The sequence below is a fragment of the Cydia fagiglandana genome, chromosome 15 (genome assembly GCF_963556715.1).
Source record: "Cydia fagiglandana chromosome 15, ilCydFagi1.1, whole genome shotgun sequence".
Classification (NCBI taxonomy): domain Eukaryota; kingdom Metazoa; phylum Arthropoda; class Insecta; order Lepidoptera; family Tortricidae; genus Cydia; species Cydia fagiglandana.
The window spans coordinates 17,514,735-17,537,160 of NC_085946.1; the positions used below are offsets into that span (position 1 = coordinate 17,514,735).

At 37.6% G+C, this 22,426-nt stretch overlaps 1 protein-coding gene across 3 annotated transcripts; it reads left to right on the forward strand.

The window, feature by feature from the left end:
• Positions 1–5,884: 5,884 nt before the first annotated feature.
• LOC134671455 (pancreatic lipase-related protein 2-like) lies at positions 5,885–21,908 on the forward strand. 3 transcript variants are annotated; one of them, XM_063529315.1, is made up of 7 exons: positions 5,885–6,529; positions 7,050–7,193; positions 16,471–16,730; positions 18,119–18,230; positions 18,518–18,760; positions 19,081–19,203; positions 21,713–21,908. In XM_063529315.1, the coding sequence occupies exons 1-7, from the start codon at positions 6,523–6,525 to the stop codon at positions 21,871–21,873; spliced, it is 1,050 nt and encodes a 349-aa protein (XP_063385385.1). In that variant the 5' UTR covers positions 5,885–6,522; the 3' UTR covers positions 21,874–21,908. The 3 variants fall into 3 exon arrangements, with proteins under 3 accessions (XP_063385385.1, XP_063385386.1, XP_063385387.1); XM_063529316.1 differs by lacking the exons at positions 5,885–6,529; positions 7,050–7,193 and adding an exon at positions 7,209–7,334; XM_063529317.1 differs by lacking the exons at positions 5,885–6,529; positions 7,050–7,193 and adding an exon at positions 7,349–7,474.
• Positions 21,909–22,426: the final 518 nt, after the last annotated feature.

The window sequence follows — 22,426 nt, forward strand, 5'->3', positions numbered from 1 at the left end:
AGGGAAGCAATTCCTTCAATTAGTTTAGGAGATATAGGCGTTTGAAATTCAGGTTAATGATATCAAGGACAGGTGAAAGATATTTTGTCTCCAGGTTATCGATAGTAGAAGCAGGTTATCGAGAAATAAGTACAAATTCCAATGAAAATATTGACAGGTTATCGAGAGGCGTCATTAACCTGTGTCCGTTGCCGTTAACCTGGTTTCTTGTCATCGTTCACCTGTAATGAGTGTCATCCACCTGTCCACCACATCATTTTCAATGCCTTCTAAAAATAATCGAAAAATGTGTCATCTTCTGTAAAAAGGGACCTTATTGTCCACCATGATGATTAAAATTTTGGATTCTGACCCACCTCACCTTCGATTCGATTCCCAATTTAACAACAAGTTTCTGTGAATAAGTAAACATTCAATCTTACTGTCTATTCACCATAGGCACATGCAGTTTTGGTCATCCAACTCGTCTTGGTGAGCACTTGGGAGAGCAGAACTCAAGATAGAGCTGATGCTGGACCATCGCAGTACCTAGTGGAACTCAGGTTTGATGCAACATAGACACACGGTGTTTTGGTCAGTCGACACGTCTTGATAAGGACTTGGGAGGGCAGTACCCAAGATAGAGCTGATGCTGAACCCTCGCAGTACCTAGTGGAACTCAGGTTTGGTGCAACATAGACACACGCTGTTTTGGTCATTCGACACGTCTTGATGAGGACTTGGGAGAGCAGTACCTAAGATAGAGCTGATGATGAACCCTCGCAGTACCTAGTGGAACTCAGGTTTGGTGCAACATAGACACACGCTGTTTTGGTCATTCGACACGTCTTGATGAGGACTTGGGAGAGCAGTACCCAAGATAGAGCTGATGCTGAACCCTCGCAGCACCTAGTGGAACTCAGGTTTGGTGCAACATAGACACACACTGTTTTGGTCATCCAACACGTCTTGATGAACACTTGGAAAAGTGGTTACTAAGATAGAGCTGATGCTGAACCCTCGCAGTACCTAGTGGAACTCAGGTTTGGTGCAACCTAGACACAAGCTGTTTTGGTCACTCGACACGTCTTGATGAGGACTTGGGAAAGCAGTACCCAAGATAGAGCTGATGCTGAACCCTCGCAGTACCTACTGGAACTCAGGTTTGATGCAACATAGACACATGCTGTTTTGGTCATTCGACACGTCTTGATGAGCACTTGGGAGCGCAGTACCCAAGATAGAGCTGATGTTGAACCCTCGCAGTACCTAGTGGAACTCAGGTTTGGTGCAAGGTCAGGTCAGGTTAGGTCCAGGTTCAGGTTCAGATAAGAGCCGGGATCCAGGTCCAGGTCCGACTCCGGGTTTGAGTCTAGGTCCGGGTCCGAGTCACAGTCCGGGTCAGAGTCCGGGCCCGAGTCTGGGTTCGGGTCCCAGCCCCAGTCCCAATCCAAGTCAAAATCTAAATCGCCAAACGTGTACTATGCATCGTTGAAGAGTTCTGTTCTAATCATCATCAGCAGTTCCACTTCATCAAATGCGACAGTTTTTAATGAAAATGCTTGATTTTCTGATGAAAATCCAAAAGTCACTATACGCACGCCTTTAAGATTTGAGGAGTTCCCTCGATTCTTCATGGATCCCATCATCAGAACTCGAGATTGACAAAAATGCAGCTTATAAACTTATCTTGCTTAACAAACATAACGAAGAGGACAAATCGCCAAACGTGAACTATGCGTCGTTGAAGAGTTCCGTTCTGATCTTCATCAGCAGTTCCACTTCATCCAATGTCACTTTTGTGAATGTATATGCTTGATTTGTAAATAAAAACACAAAAATCACTATATGTATGCCTTTAAGATTTGAGGTGTTCGCTCGATTCCTCATGGATCCCATCATCAAAACTCGAGATTGACAAAAATGCAGCTTATAAACTTATCTTGCTTAACAAACATAACGAAGAGGACAAATCGCCAAACGTGAACTATGCGTCGTTGAAGAGTTTCGTTCTGATCTTTATCAGCAGTTCCACTTCATCCAATGTCACTTTTGTGAATGTATATGCTTGATTTGTAAATAAAAACACAAAAATCACTATATGTATGCCTTTAAGATTTGAGGAGTTCCCTCGATTATTCATAGATCCCATCATCAGAACTGGGTTTTGACAAGAACGGGACTAATCTGCATATACTTATACTTTTTACAAAACATTTTAATATATGTCTAACACTAAAAACCCTCATAAGGTACCTTTTCCCGTGGGACGTCACAAATCTAGTTTGAGTATATGTAACGTGGATTTTAAATAATTATCGATCACCTGTCATATGGCAGGTGAATGACGCTTCGTTCACCTGCCATTGCATCATTCACCTGACTTTTTTGGACAGGTTAACGAGACTTAAGACAAAAGTACAAAAATTTCAATAATATGCAGCTTTAACAGACAGGATAGTTTTTATTCCTAAATTAACACACAAAAGCGATATAACCGCTATATAATTATATAGTTACGAGTATTAGTTGTGGTATCAGTGACATTAACCTGCCGCAAAATCTCATCCACCTGGCAGTTTTAGCCAGGTGGACGATATGCAGGTGATGGGGAAAATGGCAGTTATATCGCGAATACACAAAATGTATCAGCTTGATGAACTCCATACTTAGGCATATAAAACTAAACTATTGTTTACGTTACATATCTTGATAGTAATGCGATAGGTTACATAATTAGCAAGATATCGACTCCAGGATAAAGAGTACTTACCCATTACAAACTCCAATTTCCGATACTTTGTCGTTTGTGTTTTATTTGCGAAGCACAATAAGCACGTCTTCGTCCTACCAGGTGATAGCTGATGAGTGACGGCTTCAGCTCGTGCGGAGTGAGACGGGAAAGGTGCGGTGGGGGTTATACAATCGTCGTGAACGTGACGCGCCAGGTGACTGTTAAGAATTGCCTTGGACAAACTTTGAAGCCAAATAACTTAAAATATAAGTATAATATTGTTATGCGATAGTAATACTTTAAAAGTTAAGCATATATGTTAATAAAATACGGTAATGCCGATAAATTAAGTTAATATTTTGTGTGGTTTTCATAGCTCGGAACATCAGTACCTCGCGTTGGGACACGGCAGGTTAACGGATAAACGTAGTTACAATATTTTTTTTTGTAATCAATATTCATTAAATCTTTTTCAAAGTATTAGGCCTCTGTGTAAAAAGTCTCTCTAAATATGTATTAATTTTTTATATATAAAAATAGTACATAACGAAAAAAAAGTTCTAACATAAACCTATTTACAGGTGGCGGTGCCAACTTTTTGAGAAACGACCTTCTCCATTATTCCTAAATCATTTAAATTTTACGTTATCTCTTTCCATTTGTTTATTTTCATTGTGTGCGTCAATTTATCACTAAATTTACTAAAGAGAATGTTTTTGTTTTCATTTATAAGGTTTAAAGTGGTCATTTTAGCTTGTAATTCTTGCGCATTGCGTATAAAGTGACCACCTTCAACAATAAAGAAGCAAAATAAATTGTTACATATTTGTAGTAGTAACATTACAATTTTGCGCTTGTATATTTACAAATCAACAATTCTACAATTACGTAGCTGTCGTGACATACCTTTATTTTTTGTGATACGCTTTTACAAACATGACATATTTGTATACTGCAGACTTGTAACGAATACATATTTGTAATTATTGTGGTACATTTTTTTGTATACAATTTAACAATTTTGTCGAATTGTACACTTGTAATGTTTTGTGGGATAGGGCACAGCTCGTTCGTGATGCGCGTGCCGCGCTCGCTGCTGGTGTAAACCGGTGTATCTCTATGCACCGGATATCCGGTTACTATCCGGTATCCAGCCTATCCAGACATTATTTTACTATCAAAAGACTTATTTAATTTTAGATGTTATATATTATACCCTAGTTTGTTTAATTATTTTATACAAAGTACTTTAATTACTTAAGTTTATTATTAAAACCGTCACATCTCACGGGAAAGTATGAAATAAAAAAAATGTGTTCAATTTAATTCTCGAAGGACAAATTAAATTACTTTCTTACGAAAACATTTTGTGTTTTTTACAAGTATATAGTCACACTACCTATTTAAACTATTAGCAAACAATAAAGTATGTATATTGAATTTAATTATGTTAAAACCAAATTTTGTATTTATTATGTATTTAGCATTATATTAAAAATCGCTTTTTTTGTTCCGACTGCACCCTGACAACGTGTAGTTTTAATTTATTTCATTCTATTGTAATGTACAGCAGAATAGAAATAGGGACACCTTACAAGTAAACGAGAGAAAAACCAACAAAACTTAGAAGGCTCCAACCTTAAATATACTCTCAATTGAACGTTTCCCAACAATTTCAAATAGGTATTTGAAGAGTTTATTTCTATTGTAAACATTCTAGGGAAGCTCTTCAGCGATCGGCAAAGTAGTTAAAGGACGGCAAAGTATTTCACAATGTTTACAGAAATAAATCAACAGTAAATTTTTAACTGACTTTAACAAGAAGTACGGCTTCAAGCCTGTTTTCTGTTGCGACCGTTTTTTGCGACTGCCTCTTAAAGTTCACTTCATGTATCTATACAAACACAAATACCTGTTGTCTATCCTTATATCTCTATATTTTTAATTTGGATGTAAAAATGTGACGTCCCAGGGGTAAAGATACCTTATGGCGGTTGACGCTTATGCTATTATTAACGCCGGTCCAATATTACTGCGCCAGCGCCAGCCGCCATAAGGTACCTTTTGCCGTGGAACGTCACAAATTAAAAGAAAAGAGCAAAGCAAATGAATCAAGTCTTTTATTTATGGAGGTTGCAAAATTCTTCGCAACTTTTAATGTTGGGGAAAGTTTTGATTAGACATTTCCCAAGTTTCCTCTAAATAACCACCTTTAAAAGCTGAAACAATATTGTGAACATGTAGGATTTCTATTGGGCAGAGTTTTTAACAAAGTGTCGAAACCGTCGGCAAAATTGGCGTAAGAAAGCTAAGTTGATCTTTGTTGAAATTTGGCTCAAAACGCTAGTCAGTTTAAGGTTCATTTTGCCGTGACAGACCACGAATAGTCGTGTGCTATAAAACGTGAGGGACTATTTCAAAATGCTTTTCTCAATTCTACCAAGTTTTTCGAAAGAACTTATTTTTGTGTGAAAAGTTGAGAAAGAAATCGGGTTCATATTATATTGGTTTGTTTTTTTTTGGGCATAAACGGCCGTACATTTTTTTTACATTAACTTACGGACGGACGGACATCAAAGTGAAGGATGACTCACGTTAGACCGCGCCGTGGTCGGGCCCGGTTGAGGTACGGAACCCTAACTAGGCACTACATTAATGGCCTGTGCACACCGGCTGCGTGTGCGTGACGTGCTCGTGCGAGTGCGGCGTTGTAGTATACAGATCCCTATGAGAGATGGCACACCGCTTGCGTGACGTGTGCGTGTGCGGCTCCAACATTTTAGCGCACGCACACGCGCACGTCACGCACACGCAAGCCGGTGTGTCTCGGCCTTATGTACATGTAAACAGCTCCACGTGTCGTACATTTTGTACAGCTCTAAGGCCTTTGGTAAATCGCTATGGTGTTGATACACTTGATACGATCTCATTGTGTTATACCGGAAACAAAACTGTTCCGATGGAAAGATATTATTATGATCACATCGGCATGTGATCCGCGGACAGGGGAATATGTGGAGTCGACTTTGTTATAAAAAATATTTTGTGGTTGAAAAGTGACGTCTTAGCTATGGTGAATATGAACGGCCTCCTAGCCTAAACAGTAGGAACCCTGTCTTCGAAGCTGGACGTCCAGGGTTCAAATCCCATCACCAATAGTTATGGATCTTTCTTAAGTATTTAATGAATTCATTCATAATGTGTCCATGCAATATTGTAATTAACACATTGTCTTAACCCTAAATGTAAAAATTAAACCGGCCGCGGCGTGATTAACTGCAGGCGACCTAATTATTTTCATAATATTAATTTTCCCGTTAATAACAAGTGTGCCCACAATCCACAACAACGGCTTTATACATGTCTGCACGGTTTTAAATCGCATCATTAACTCCAAAATACGCGAAAGGTTTTAAATACGGGATCAACATTCAACAGCGGACAGTATTGCCAAAACAAACTTATAAAACCCAACTGTATGTACCTTAAACCATTTATTTAAGGTCTAAAACCGCTCGAATCAAACGCATAAAGACCACGGATCGTTCGAGATTACCAGTGAACTCCAACCCTGGATTTTTCCGGCAAATGCGCTTTCACGTTAAAAATCCTCTTAATTTCTCTAACAGCCAGTTACAAGTATAACTATTGAAAATCGGATTATTTTTTTTCGTTCGAATTTCGAACTTTTTTAATGTTTTTTTTAAAGTCTGCTCGTTAGCTGGCTTTATGCTGCTGGCTGTTATACGGCTAGGCGAATATTAAAGGGTATTATACGCGTATTGCGATGCTGATTAGTGCTGAGCGATATGAGTGGTGAGTTTCACTTTTATATTATATTACGTACGTTTAATATTATTTGTTAAAAATAGAATCATGAACTAAACGCAATTTAAAGTTTGCAGTTTGATGTGGAGTAGTTGCATTACTGTACTCGTAGTTCTTAGTTTTTAGCAAGTATTATTAGTTCTAGTGATATTGTTTTGAATGTAGAACCGTTATTGTTCTGGTATTTGTAATTTCATATTTTTCTTCATCAAACTCAAGGGAAATAAGTGAATTGACGCATTTCAACTAGGTTATGGGGTATTAAATATATACCACTTAGCTGGGTTGGGTCGGGCGTACGTTTTTGCCATTAGACAAGCTTATTCTTTTTTTTTGCGGTGGTGCCTAAGAGTATTTGACGTTCGACTTCCAATTCGGAGGTCGCAGATTAAATTCTGTCTCTAACCAATGAGTTTGCCGTACATACGGCAGATAATTTGATATGTAGCGCTAGCTTTTCGGCTTTGCTTTGGCGCAGGACCTTATACATAATGTTTAATGATTGCAGTGCAATACGCAGCCGTAATCTGCTGCCTCGTAGAGAGCGTTCTCGGCGTGACGTCACCCGATGCCGCTAAGTTCAGTCTCAGCTCGCTATATGACGCGGCGTTGCCTGTACTGCACCCCATCATCGCTGCCGGCTCTGATCGATGTAAGTCATCATCATCTGCTGCCTCGTAGAGAGCGTGTTCGGCGTGACGTCACCCGACGCCGCTAAGTTCAGTCTCAGCTCGCTAATATGACGTGGCGTTGCCTGTACTGCACCCCATCATCGCTGCCGGCTCTGATCGATGTAAGTCATCATCATCTGCTGCCTCGTAGAGAGCGTGTTCGGCGTGACGCCACCCGACGCCGCTAAGTTCAGTCTCAGCTCGCTATGTGACGCGGCGTTGCCTGTACTGCACCCCATCATCGCTGCCGGCTCTGATCGATGTAAGTCATCATGCACGTGTGTCGTTCGACACTCTTTTGAGGGCGTGTGAGGGGGCTCTTCCGCATCCCTGCTGCTGAACCTGGATCGTGCCGCGCCTAGGGTTGCCATACGTCCGGATTTGTCCGGACATGTCCGGATTTTTGACCCTTTGTCCGGATTGCGGCCAGACTTAGCAAGTGTCCGGATTTTTAGGAATGACCTTATAAAAAAATATGTTTACGTGATATACTGCGTAACGAATGCGATGCGGGTCGGGCGGAGGGAAAGGTAGATCCACGATACAGTACAACGCAGAAAGCAGCGCGCCGCCGCCGGGGCGTCGTTAAAGCTACGCCAAATCTCTGTTACAAGGAATGTCCGGATTTTTAGGGTGATGTCCGGATTTTTATCAGGACATTTAATTCTTCCATATGGCAACCCTAGTCGCTCCCCACCTTGTGGGACGGTCGTTCGCGCGTCATTTTGGGGACGGCTGTGTGTCTGGTGTGGGCCAGGCCGGGTCCAGACGGCTCTAATGTCGGCTGTACACACTCGTCGGTGTCGTCTCTCCGAAAGTATCGGCACCGCTCCGATCCAATCACAGAAGCGCGAGACGTGACAAGGAAGAGCAAGACGAGAAGGGAGCAGCATGAACACACTCGTTCCTGGCGTGATTTATGGGCGGTTGTCAGTCTTCTATATTTACTAGCCTTTGATTCAACTTATCTCCATACTATTTCCCAATTCTAATGTGAATTTAAAGTTGTACGTAGCATGTTTAAAACTGTAATATAACTTTACCCCGGAACTAAACTAACCTAATTCTGCCGCCCTAAGCTAAAAGGCAGTTTTTCGACATTTTGCCAAAATGGACTTTTTGTGATATTCGTAATCTAGAGATCGAGACGCATCGACCACTTTGGCCCGTTTTCCGATAAGTGGCTTAGTTTTCGAGAAAAATATCGTAAAAAGACCGTATTTGCACTAATTTTCGTTCGTTCCTAGTCTAAAAAGCGACTATTTGACAAAGCCAGGCTAAAACAACGTATATGCAGCTATACGTTTTTTTACGCTCTGGTTTGCGTAAAATCTTATCCACCATGTCTAGCCTAAAATAACGTATAAGCCAAAAACTAGGCTAAAAATACGTAAAAGACGCTATACGCACTTTAAGATTAGGATCTTGAGCAAAATTTTAGATCTGATACTAGTCTAAAAAATCGTATAATATTTTTTTTTGTTTAAATGTCTCATACGCCATTTTAGCCTAGTATCACTTAACTTTTTTACGTCACCATAATAGTCTTTAGAAACGTATAACTGTTATACGTTCTTCTTATTTTGTATGGACGTCGTATTAAACGCAAACAAACTTTTAAAATGGTTGAAAGTGCGTCTTACTAGTCTATAACGCAGTATATGCTCCAACCTTCGTCATGCTCCCCGCGCGCCGAAAGACACCTTTACGCTAAGTAAAAGCCGTCAGCCGCAAGCGCAGGCTTGTGGCTGCCGGAATTAGAGCGGAGGTGGCTTTTTGCGCGCGAAATATTGACCGAACGCCAAAGTTAAAAAAATACTTTATTATTGCATTACCATCATATGTTATCAATAATATGTTGTGTTTACAATTAGTACCTTCGAGTATTATCATTTTTATCAAGGTATATACTTTAAAAATGCCTCGCAAATACTTCCGCTCGACAGCAAATACGTCTTTCTAGCGTAGTTTGTGATGGTAAAATTGTTCATACGTACTTTTCTACAGCAAACGTTGTTTAAGTTTTATTTATTCATTGGACGGTTTGACTGCTTTTATTTAAATAAAATCAAATTGATATTAGAGCTAAACGTATCGGGTCGAATTCCTTATAAGCCAAGTAGGTATTTGACATTATGAAGAGTTTAAATCTTATTGAAAAATGTTTTAAAGGGAAATTTAATGAGAATTCTTACGGGCAGTATAACATTTTCCGCCTAATTATTTAGATAACCAGGACATAGGACCATGGGCATCTTTGTATGGAACCTGGGTCCATCAGAAAACCAACTGAGAGTTAAATATACTATATATATATTTCTTATCGAAATCTATTGGTACGATATGAACTAGATAAAACCTACTTAAGTATTTAATTTAAGTAAAATATTATATATATGTATAATATTTTACTTAAATTAAATACTTAAGTAGGTTTTATCTAGTTCGTATCGTAAATTAATTACTGCAAATTATCTTCTTCTTCTTCTTCCTCAGCGAGTATGCGCCCACTGTTGGGCATACGCCTCTCCAAATCTCCTCCAAGCAGCCCTATTTGCTGCTTCTCTCCTCCAGAGCGGGCCTGCAATCTTTTTAATGTCGTCCTCCCATCTGATGGAATGATGGAAGATGGGAGGACGACATTAAAAAGACTGCAAATTATATTACGTTTTATTTATCATAGTATTTATATATTACAGTTTTATCTATTACGTTTTATAAAAAAACAATATGTATCTTAAAATAGGTTGGTATGTTTGTGTATTAGGTAATAGTTGTATGTTAAAATAGTCAAAGATATGAGTTTGTAATCTAATAGAAAAATATTTTTATTGTGAATCTGATTTTTAATTACAACCGCTAAAAGGCGTTTTAGAATTAAATAAATGACAGAGTATGTGGAGGAATTAATACACTCGTATTAATTTTATTGCTAACGTAGACTACATAGTTCGCTAACGTATTATCGTGCGATGAAACTCTCGATGATTCCATGCCTATTGATAACGAACTAAAATAACTATTAGAGATGCCACGAATTCGGTAAAACATTATGTATTTTTTGAGTTACGTGTATGCAAAAACTGGTCACCTACAAAGATAAATGTTTGCTAAGATTTAAATCAGCAGCAAGCTGGGTTCTCCGTACAACTGTAGTTACGCTCTCATTTTAAAACGATTAGCTAGATTGCTCTAAAACTTTGTACTCAGTAAAGGATAAGGTATATCTATGCCTGTAATTTTATTAATGTGTAGCTTTAGATACCATAGTTAAAAAAATACAGCGAATATAAGTTTTTCATACAAAACTTATTTTTCCTCTATTTCATTAATTTTGTTGGAATATAAACTAATTAGGTACTGGCATAGATATGCCTCATGTCATTGTATGTGCAATTTATTACAATCCAACACTTTTTTTTTAAATAAGTACGAATCTCCGTTTTTATGGGAAGTAAAATTCGGCTGAGCTTATTGCGCACTCTTTTAAGTTTCGTTGCTCACGCTCATTAGCAGTATATGTATTGTCATTAGTAGTGTCGAGTAAATCTAGCCTATGATACAAATAAAATCAGAAAGACCGTACACTATCAACTCAGTTTTGTAGTAACTACTGGAATTTGTTTCCCAGTAGTTACCACTGGTAAAAGGTGGGATTTTTTTCCTAGTAGATACCACCAACATTTTTTGCAGTACAGTTTAAATGTTTATTTATTATATGAACAAAAAACACTATACTTCTAGGCTATTATTAAAAAAACCGGGCAAGTACGAGTCGGACTCGCGCACGAAGGGTTCCGTACCGTAATGCAAAAAAAAAAACAAAAAAAAAGCAAAAAAAGCGGTCACCCATCCAAGTACTGACCACTCCCGACGTTGCTTAACTTTGGTCAAAAATCACGTTTGTTGTATGGGAGCCCCATTTAAATCTTTATTTTATTCTGTTTTTAGTATTTGTTGTTATAGCGGCAACAGAAATACATCATCTGTGAAAATTTCAACTGTCTAGCTATCACGGTTCGTGAGATACAGCCTGGTGACAGACGGACGGACGGACGGACAGCGAAGTCTTAGTAATAGGGTCCCGTTTTACCCTTTGGGTACGGAACCCTAAAAACGAGATCCAGCGATTACTTGTTGGATTAGAATCCTAATCACCATACAAAATTAACACATAAATCGGGTTATTCCCACGAGTTACCATCAAGTTGTTACCAGAGGTAACTAATGGGATTTGTTTCCCAGTAAACAGTAAAGTTTGTTTCTCACTGGTAAAAGGTGGGATTTTTTCCCTAGTAGGTACCACCAACATTTTCTTACATTTCAATAGTAACAAAAACAGTATAAGTAGAATACTATAAATATAGAGGATTTATTGAACCCTAACAAAATTGAAGTGGTAACTACTGGGAAAAAATTCCCTCCTTTAACCAGTGGTAACTACTGGAAAACAAATCCCATTACTTATCACTGGTAATAACTTAATGGTAACTATGTAGTGGGAATAACCCAATTTATGTGTTAATTTTGTATGGTAATTAAGATTGTAATCCAAAAAATAATCGCTGGATCTTGTTTTTTTAATAATAGCCTAGTAGTATGGCATTTTTAGTTCGTATATAAATAAACATTTAAACTACGTGACTGTTTTTTATTCCCATTTCTTCCATAAATACTAATCTATAAAACCGTATATTCGGTGTTTTTGGTGGTATACGGTTTTTTACACTAGCACGCTAGTCGAAAATCTGGACAAAATCTTAATTTGTCCTAGTATACTAACCAAAAAGGCCGAATAGCTGCTATAAGGTCTTTTAACTTAGGATTTCAAGTGCGAATTATTCATTGTTACTAAGCAAAAAGGCAGCATGTGACATATACGGTGTTTTTACCTAGTTTCTGCTTTGTAACTAAGTTAGAACGCCGTATAACGCATGTTTACCGCCTTCTTGACTAGTACAACCTACACATTTTTAAGCTTAATACTAATCTAAAGTGTTTTTTATAAATTAAAAAAAAACTGAGCTGTTTAAAAACATACTATAAATTCCTAAAATAAGTACATATATATACCTACCACATACAAAAAGAAAAAATGGAAAAAGTTTTACCGTTTCGTAGAAATTCAAGAAAGATGTTTGGGTTGGTTTTTTGCGATTATCTCGAAACTAGCTTTTGTCGAAAAACTGCCTTTTAGCTTAGGACGGCAGAATTGGCTTAGTTAAATTTAACCTACCTGCTTATTTGATAGGTTCCCAATTATATTCGTATAACCGTCCCATGGGTATCTGTTATTCAATTTATGGTCCTTTCATGATATTTCAAGGATTTTATAACTGGGAATTGTCTAGTATAGTAGTATACCCTATAATGGACGTGGAACCAGTAATGGGACAAAAAAACATAATTCATCTAAAATAAGTATCTAAAAGTAGTTTATAAACACTGGCTGTATATTATCATAAATAAGAGTCCTAGAGCTGTTTCAGTTTGAAGTTTCATTAAATTTGGTTGCTTTTTAAGAAATTGGCGTCAACCCAAAAGTTAACGTGTCACTGAAAAAAAATACCACTACGAATTCTTAACAACTTCGCTAAGAGAGGTGAGTTAATTTATTAAATTTCAATTAATTAATACTTGATGAAAACTAGAATGTGTTTCGTTAGTTGCATTTACCATGAGATAAGGTATACAACACACTATGTTGTGAGTCCACAGATGTAAAAAAATAGTGGTATTTGGCCCAATCCCACTATAGGAGCTGTAAAACTGCGTACCTCCTATGATGGGATAATTGACAGAATGATGCTTGCCAATTGCCATGCCATAATTTCATGTTTAAACAATACAGAAATAAAATGTAGTTACGAAATATGTCAATCAGGAGGTATTCTCGGACTTCGGATAAATTAATATCGTTTTTCCAAACTTTTATTTAACTTGCCCTGTTAGTAAGTATGGGTCCAATCTTGGTAGCTGAATTTGAGCCACTTTTCGATTTCCGATTCAGTTGAAATTTTGTGTAAGTACGTAATTAAGTATGCAAATCGGATGATAATGCAATATTATGATAACATGGACCTAATCTGATGATGGAGACAGGAGGTGGCCATGGGAACTTTATCGCAATAAACCCTAACTAATTGTGTTTGGGTATATTAGAATTGTCTCGATGGATCTAATACAACAATAATTGGCTGTGGAAAGAAAAATACATTCAGCGATAAAAGCTTATACCAAAAATTGATTGTTTTGCCGTAACTTATTTCCCATTTCAATATTTTATACTGATAGAGCAATGTCCATTATAGGGGGCCCATTACTGGATCCACGTCCATTACCGGGGGCCCATTACTGGAGCTTTGCTGTCCATGACTGGAGAAAAAAAGCATAGTTTTAATTTGTTAAATATGTGGAAACTAATTGCTGTATCTTTGATACAACACGCCTAAAACATGAAAGACGGGTAGGACTTTCATCTTTTAACACGCTAAGCGGTAGACCATTTACGGGCGATTCTCAGAGATGACATTCGGTGCCTGACTTCGGTGCCAAAATTTTTTTTTAACTTATATAATATGCGAGTTTATTTCCTAAAATCTACCCTTAATATAAAAAATATTGGTAGTGGAGGCCTCCATTAGAACCTTATAGTTTTCAAGATATTTGAGATTTAAAAAACTCCGAAATCATGTGCAGGCACTGAAATCAATTTGCGTCACCGAATTCAATAATGCTTACACCAAAATCACATTTAGGTTTTATATCTCAATTATATAATTATTTTAAACATATTTTTCAATCCTATTTGTTGATAAGCGAAGTAACAAGGCTAATGATCTCGAAAGCTTACATAAATTTAATACATATAAGTAGACTCAAGATTTTAAAATAACCAAATTACGGCTTGTAAATCAACATCTCTAGAAGATATCCCACACTATATGACTGGCCTCATATAATAGGGTGAAGTGTGGTCCTGAAACGAGTTTCAGACATGTCGACATTGTCGACCATAAATTCGCACATTATAATCATTTATTCATTGCATTATTATATCCATGACGGAGAAGATGTTTGTTTCACGCAATCCGACCGCACACGCATCTAAAAAAAACTTATGTTACCTGCACCCGATAAACAATACACTCTTGAGTGGTGTTCAATGCTCATTAAATATTTAATGTACTTATAAAGCAATGTGATGCAATACGGAAAACAAGTATTTTTATTTAATAAAAGAGTTTAAAAGCGTGAACTCCGTCAATTTTAAACTATAATATTTGAAGTGGTCGAGTAATGCTTGAAGATCCAATTACCAATTAATTATGATCTCCAGCACCCTCAAACACTTGAGCTAAATTGTAACAAAGTTGTTGACAAAGACATAAGACATTGAGGATTGTTAAAACATTTGCTGTGTTCAATTTGTGTCTATGGCTATCCTTTAGAAATATCGATCAGTAGGTACGCACAGTAGTGCCTTTGAAGCGATCTCGACATTAGAATGCTATTTTATTTTTAATCCCTTGTTCTGTACATCCTGTCCCTTGGGTTCACCTTGCATAGTACTTACATACACAAGTTATTTTAAAAGAAGTGGGATCTAATTGACTACATTTATTTAACATGGCTGACATGTTTAAAGGTATCGAGGTGTAGGGCCTCCGGTGATACAGAGGACAACGAATATAATTTACTTAATTGGTTAGAAAAGAATATCAAGACAGAGAAAGAAACATTGGGTCTATACGTCTGGTTTAAAAAACTACTCATAGTGAACTAGTGATTTTGTGTACCTACTATGACATAATTTACTTACAAACATGATTTTACGTTTGTACAACGTATCTTTCACTTTTTAGGCATGATAAATTAGTACAACAAACTAGTTTGCAAAGCAAGATTTGAATTCAGTGATCACTTTTTTGATATCGGTGGTCAAAAAATCCACCGAAACCAGGGAAATCAACACCAGCGATATCAAAATTAATCGCTTTTTAGCAATTACAGAAATAGCATGAACGATACAGAGGAGATGTAATTAATGGTGGATTTACGTACTTTCGATGACTTCTTAATCACTTACATAACGATAATTGCACTAAAACTTTCGGAGTAAATTGCACCACCGATTTCAAAAAAACATAGGACCAAACCCAGCGAAGGACGGAGAAACGTTTAAAAAATCACTTTATTGTACTGTGACTGTACCTCTACTTTATTCAACGGTTAAGGCACAACTAAAGCATACTATGTTTGAGACACTGAGTTCCTGGTCTACAACTTTGAAGGAGTACTGACATGTTTTGCAAATTACACCGATATCAGTCACTAGCCCGGGACACATCGTAAATTTGGTTTTATTCAATGTGTTGAGCAAACACATTATTGTGATATAAAGAATATGATAAGCTAACTAATACCCTATGCGTGAATACCCATAATAACTCCGATCTAATGCCCCATCTTGAGTAATAATTTTTTGTTTCATAGAATCTGGGTGCGGGACACGTCCACCGAACATCATTTTTGGCATTTGAATTTCTTTTTCTTGTATTATATAAATAATAAATAAATAATTTGACTCCAGACAGAATATAAGCTGAAGATCATGCCTAAATTAATTCAGATTTATTGAACAGTAAATTCAATCAATTACTGCCCCGGACACGTAAAAACGGCCCTCCTGAGAAATGCCCTTACATGTATACGGGAAATATCATAAATACTCCAAATTTTCTCTTAAATGTCCCATGACTGGTGCTGTTACTATAAATTAGAAGTTTTCGGAAATGACTAACATTAATAATTATAAAGCCGGGAATGAAAACCACATTTGTCAATAAAGCTTCTTAACTTAAAAACTGAAACGGACCACAAGAACCGAACTTAATTCCACAATAATTTTATTCATAAGAGAACATACATTACTAGTTAACCTATTAAGCTTAAAACCGAATTATTTCCACAATTATTTTAGATTGCTTCTTAGTTAAATATTACTTAAACTATGTTTGCCTCAACTAAGTGTAACAAATGATGTTACCGCCTTGTTAAGGTTTAAGTATATTTAAGTTTATAACTTTATGACAATAATTTGGTCCGGCAAAATAAAAAATAAGCCTTAATTAACTACTGTAGGTACAGCTAGTAAGTTTTAGAGTTAAAAAATAATCATACACATTTCTTTTCACTGTTCAAATAACCCAATATAAGTTCAAATGTGTCATAACTAACATCACCAATTCCTTTCAGGTGGCACATTAAAAAGTCTGTTCGGCATAACATACGAACAAATGCAAGAGAAAAACCGGACGAACTACCAAGAGATAACCATAGACCACATCACCACAAACGGGAACATCAAATACAACATGACGGCTGCTAGAAAGCTTAACAGGTTTATGTCTAATGCTGAAACGGTCGTTGTGCTAGTCCATGGTTTCCTGGAGAGCTCTGACGGATGGATGGTGAATGCCTTAGCTCCTGAGTATTTGAAGAAAGCGGGCTATAAGGTAATATACTTAGGTATTTTATATTCTGCTAGTGTTATAATACGTATTATTTCTACTCGTTTTTAAAAATTTTCAATAGTAGGTAGTAAGTACGTGATATGATAGCTTAGTAGGTAATGAGTATGATAATACATAGAGTCAGACCAAGAATAGCCTGCAGCGGATTTGATAGCCCACGCAGGGCAACTTCTATGAAATTGTGACGTCTAAATGACACTTGCACTGCGTGGGCTATCAAATCCGCTGCAGCCTTTTTTTGGTCCGACTTTTTTTTTATTTGGTATATTTATTGACCGTTAACATGTAGGTAATTTATATAAGCAGAAAAATGGGTCAGTATGAGATATTCGTCGAAATATAGAACAGGACAAACTTTTCATTGCTCTGGGTTTCTAAATAACGGCGTTGATAGGTACTAGAGACAAAAAAAAACTTATCTAACTCCACCTTAAAAGTGTGACTTAAAACAGTACCTACTAAAATACACACAACAAACAAAACGACAACGACACTTGAAAATACCGACCGACCGGTCTGGCCTAGTGGGTAGTGACCCTGCCTGCGAAGCCGATGGTCCTGGGTTCGAATCCCAGTAAGGGCATTTATTTGTATGATGATACAGGTATTTGTTCCTGAGTCATGGGTGTTTTCTATGTATTTAAGTATTTGTATATTATATATATCGTTGTCTGAGTACCCACAACACAAGCCTTCTTGAGCTTACTGTGGGACTTAGTCAATCTGTGTAAGAATGTCCTATAATATTTATTTATTTATATTTATTTATTTAAAATAGAGAACATAGGTAATTATACCATCGAACAAAATTCGGCCCAAATTACGTCATTGACCCGTTAAAGATATAATAACTGATTTAGAAATCGGCTCGATTCGGGAAATGAATTAGATCTCTACTAAATCTCAACAAGTTACGATATGGATAATTTAAAGATATTTGTAAGATAGATATGTCAAATTTGATGTTTCCGCGATTCTGGAGGTCCTCTTGAACGATTTCGACAAGTTATGACTTAGATATCCAAGTCACATCTAGTCGATATCTAATGTAAATCTAGTTGATCTCTATATCGTCTCTAGATGGTGATTATCTCGTTTCCCGAATACGCGTGTCACTCGATATGAAATAGTAAAGATATGTGACGTTTCACGGCAAAAGGTACCGTTGCCCCGGCTGAATATTGGAGCGGCGTTAATAATAGCGCCAGCCGCCATAATATACTTTTTGCCGTGGAACGTCACATATCTTTACTATTTCATATCTAGTGAATCTCCAAATTATTTCCCGAATCGCGCCGTAATTTATATATAAGAGTAAATATGTTTGTTTTCTGTGCCTAAAATGAAAGTACCTACATTACTCATTCCAGGTGTTAGCCCTGGATGGAAGAAGGGCGATATCTTATGAATATTTCAGTGCGTCAACGCACGCTCGCTTCATCGGGGAACAACTTGGCAACTTCTTGAGTGAACTTGTTGAAGGTGAGTACCTAGGTAAAGTAGTGTAATCAAAACTTCTTAACGACTTTTACTTTCATAGAGTAACATGTTTGGAAAGCAAATGCTTTATAAGTTTTACCATTCGTTTGAGAATTAAGTACGTGAGAATGTCATGCAATATAGGTAATGATCGGTAGCCTTTATCCGAATGGACTTTAGTCAACATACTAACAACACACTTGCACTCTTGGTAGTAACAAGTGGTCACGGCATAATCATTACTTGTATACGTACTTAGAAACGCTAATTTATAACCTCAAACCTTTCAGGCGGCCAAGACCCTTCAAAACTGATCCTGATCGGCCACAGTCTCGGCGCCCACATAGCCGGGGTCGCAGGCAAGCGTCTCCAGCAGAACACAGGGAAGCAGGCGTCCCGGATAACCGGCCTGGATCCTGCCGGACCATGCTTCAGTAAAGTTGACGTTGGCGCGCGGTTGGACCGCGGGGATGCGGAGTACGTCGACGTTGTGCATACAAATGGTGGCATGTTGGGGATTAAAGAGCCTGTAGGTAAACGATTCCTTCTTTTCCTCTATTTATCTCCAACACAATAAGGTCCGTGCGCGTTGGAGGGTCTCCAATCTTGTGACCTGAATTGGAAACATATGTGCACATGTACATTGCCTAAGCAAGTGCTACCATCTACCGTTTCCTTGCGCATAGTAGGTTCTGCAATCTTGTGGGCTACATCGGAAGCATAAGCGACACATTTACGCCTCGCGCCAAAAATCTGACGCCTCCTATGCTGCCCACTATAGTTCACACACGGGGCCTATATAGTCACGTCTCAATGGCTAAGTAAAAGTGTTATTTTCAACGTTACTCCCCAGGACATAAAGACTTCTATCCTAATGGCGGCATGACGCAGCCAGGCTGCCTGCTAGCCACCTGTGATCATACCCGGGCTTGGGAACTCTTGGCTGAAGCCATTAATGCGCCAGATGACTTCCCTGGTAAGTCCTCTCTTATAGTTAAAACTAAAATTGGACTCGATACTGGACGGTTTGACGTTTCGAAAATACCTACAACCAGAATGAGGGACAGAGGGAATCTTGTTCTCAAAGTGTGTGTAGGCAAGGGACAACTGTAGCGTAAATGTGAATAGACGAGACCAAGAGTTGGAATACATGCAGTATAAGTATTTAAAGTACATGATCCATTCACATACTCTTGATTGTCGATTTGCACAAATTCTTGCGTAATAAGCGTAGATATTATGTCGGCTGTACACACTTGTCCAGAGTCTCTCGAAGAGAGTCTCGGCACCGCTCCGATCCAATCGGAGCGGCTACCGCGGAAAACCGAAATTCGCAAATTGAAAAAAAAATCCCCGTTTCTCTGTCACTCTAATTACGCCTTTATTAGAGTAAAAGAGAAAGATCCCCGCAATTTGCGAATTTCAGTGTTCACGGTAGCCTTGCGGAGAAGCGCATGACGAGACAAGAAAGAGCGAGACGAGAAGAACAGCATGTACCTACTCACTCGTTCCTCGTTCTCGGTCTGTCTCGGGGCTCTCGACGAGTGTGTACTTACAGCCCGCATTATAGGTTTTGTGTTAATTGGGCACGTGTCAGCACAATCCAAACGTTAACAAATGATTAATTGCATATCATCAACATACAAGCATCAGCTTTAATGAAGTGGAAACTTTTGAGTCATTAATCCTGTATGATTTGGTCAATTTACGTATTTACGAAAAACGACATTATAAAGTATTGATACTAATATGATATGATACATTTGCTAGATATACCTATTTTTAGTTAGTGTTACATTCAAACTATAAAATACGGAGTCGTCAGGAAATTAAAGTAGAGACAATTTGAAAATATAAACTGTAATTGATGACATGATGACATATACTACTGGTACCTACTAGATGTAAAGTGTTAGTATACTTTTGTCCCTAATAAATCAACATCAGAAACATCAACATTTATTCAGCAAATAGGCCACAAAGGCACTGTTACACGTCAACATTGAATTTACATACAAGCAAAAATAATAACATCAACAATTTTATAAAATAAAACTAACAATTCAATCTAACGTATTACAATTACTAAGAGATATATATGGTCTCTTAATGTCGAATTACATACAAAATACAGATACAAAACACACAAAAAAAAAACTATAATATTTAGAGGTGTAAATGTCTCTAGGTGTCAGAACTATAAGATTATATAGTTTATCAAGTTATCCTTAGAGATGTATAGGGTCTCCAAGAGTCAATATCCTGTATAATGAATACATTTATTAAGAGAAAAGAAACATACGAGAGCAGATTGAGGCGTCTCACTGTAATTAATTAATAAAAATAAAGTTACTAAGTATAATAGCTCGTGTTAGGTGTACTTTCGTTTGGGCCAAATACATTTCGCCAAATTTCACTTCCCAACAAACTTATCGCAATAGTTTCATTTCCCATAGGAACCTTTAGCAAAGTTACACTTCGCATATAATTTATTTGGTCAAATTATCATTTGGCATGATTTTACTTTGTCAAATGTTATTAGGACAAAAACTTAATTAGCAAACGTTTTTTATTGTCTAATATTATATTCCAAAAAGATGTTTGGTCAAAATTGTCACTTCGCAAATTTGACAAATAGGCATCTCTATTTAAATGTGTACTCTTTGTTATGTTAATATAGGTTCGTTAAATTCTATGTAATTTGGGTGGGTTAGGTTAGGTTAGAACTGTGACCCTCACAGAATCGAAATGCTATTAGAAATGTGGGTTAGGTTAGGTTAGAACTGCGATCCTTACAGAAACGAAATACTATGTACAAGAAAAAGGTCATCGAAGTGGAATAATTAATTTAATAGAATAACGAGATGTAAAAAATTTGCATGACATTTTAAACTAAAATGTGGTTTAAACATTGGTGGTTTTTTACTATTTTTGGGTTACAACGATTACTTTGGTGTTATTTGCTTTAATAGAATAGCGAGATGTAACAAATTTGGTTATCATTTTACATTAAAATAGAGTTTTAGTTTTTACATATTTTTGGCAGTAAGGATGTTCTTTTGACGTTACATTTTACTATGTATATGTAATGATCAGTTAAATACCGGACAAATAAAATTCTGCAGCCTCCACTTTATTGGTATGTAAATTGTATGCCAGCAATATTTTGGGACATGTAAGTTATGCTTAATGATACATTTGACTCAATAATATTTGGTAAAATGAAACTTGTCCAAGTAATTATTTGCTAAACAATAACTTGCCAAAAAAGACTATTGCTAACTAAAAATTTGCGATAAGTTGTTTTGCCAAACATTTTTTTGGGAAACATAGTTTGGGATGTGATACTTTGGGAAACGTTTTTGGCCCATTCGTTAGTAAACCCTCGTGTTAGGTTAAACAGACCAGTCTCCACAAACAGCACCCGTTCACGAGTATGACGCGTATCTCAGCCATCTGCCAATTGAACCTTTGTCTGTTTTCAGCCCGCAAATGCGAGAACCGCACTCTGTTCCAGAGCGGCCTGTGTGCCGGGAACGAGGTAGCTTACATGGGCAACAGTGCCGGCAGTCCCGGCACATATTACTTCAACACAGCGGCTAGCGCGCCCTTTGGACTGAGGGCAGCTGGCAGTGGCATTAAATGACTATTGACCTACTGTAATAAATGCGTATTTTTTTACATTGGCTTATTAATACTATAGAGAAACCGTGCCAAAACAATGAAATGGTCGCGCGACCAAAACGTCGTAAGCGCCGTGAAATGCATGGCCCTTACGCGTTTCGGTCGCGAGATTCACGCTCCGCTTCGCTTCCTACTATTTGGGACCCACGAGTAAAGGTACCTTATGGCGGTTGGCGCTTACGCTATTATTAACGCCGCTCCAATATTATTGCAGCACTATGCGACGTAAGCGCCAGCCGCCATAAGGTTCCTTTTTCGTGGAGCGTCACATTTGCCGTCCGTCAACAACACACGGCGCAAAATACTGGTTCTTTAGAAAACAATGAGATCCTTTCGGCCGTTGGTTGTCAGCAGGGTGACCCTCTTGGGCCAGCAGTATTTAGTTTGGCTATAAATTCGATAATTCACAATCTAAATTCAAAATTAAACGTGTGGTACCTCGACGACGGGACAATAGGTGGAGATTCGCAAACCGTCTTGGCTGATCTAGTCAAAATTAAAAATCAGTTCCGAGA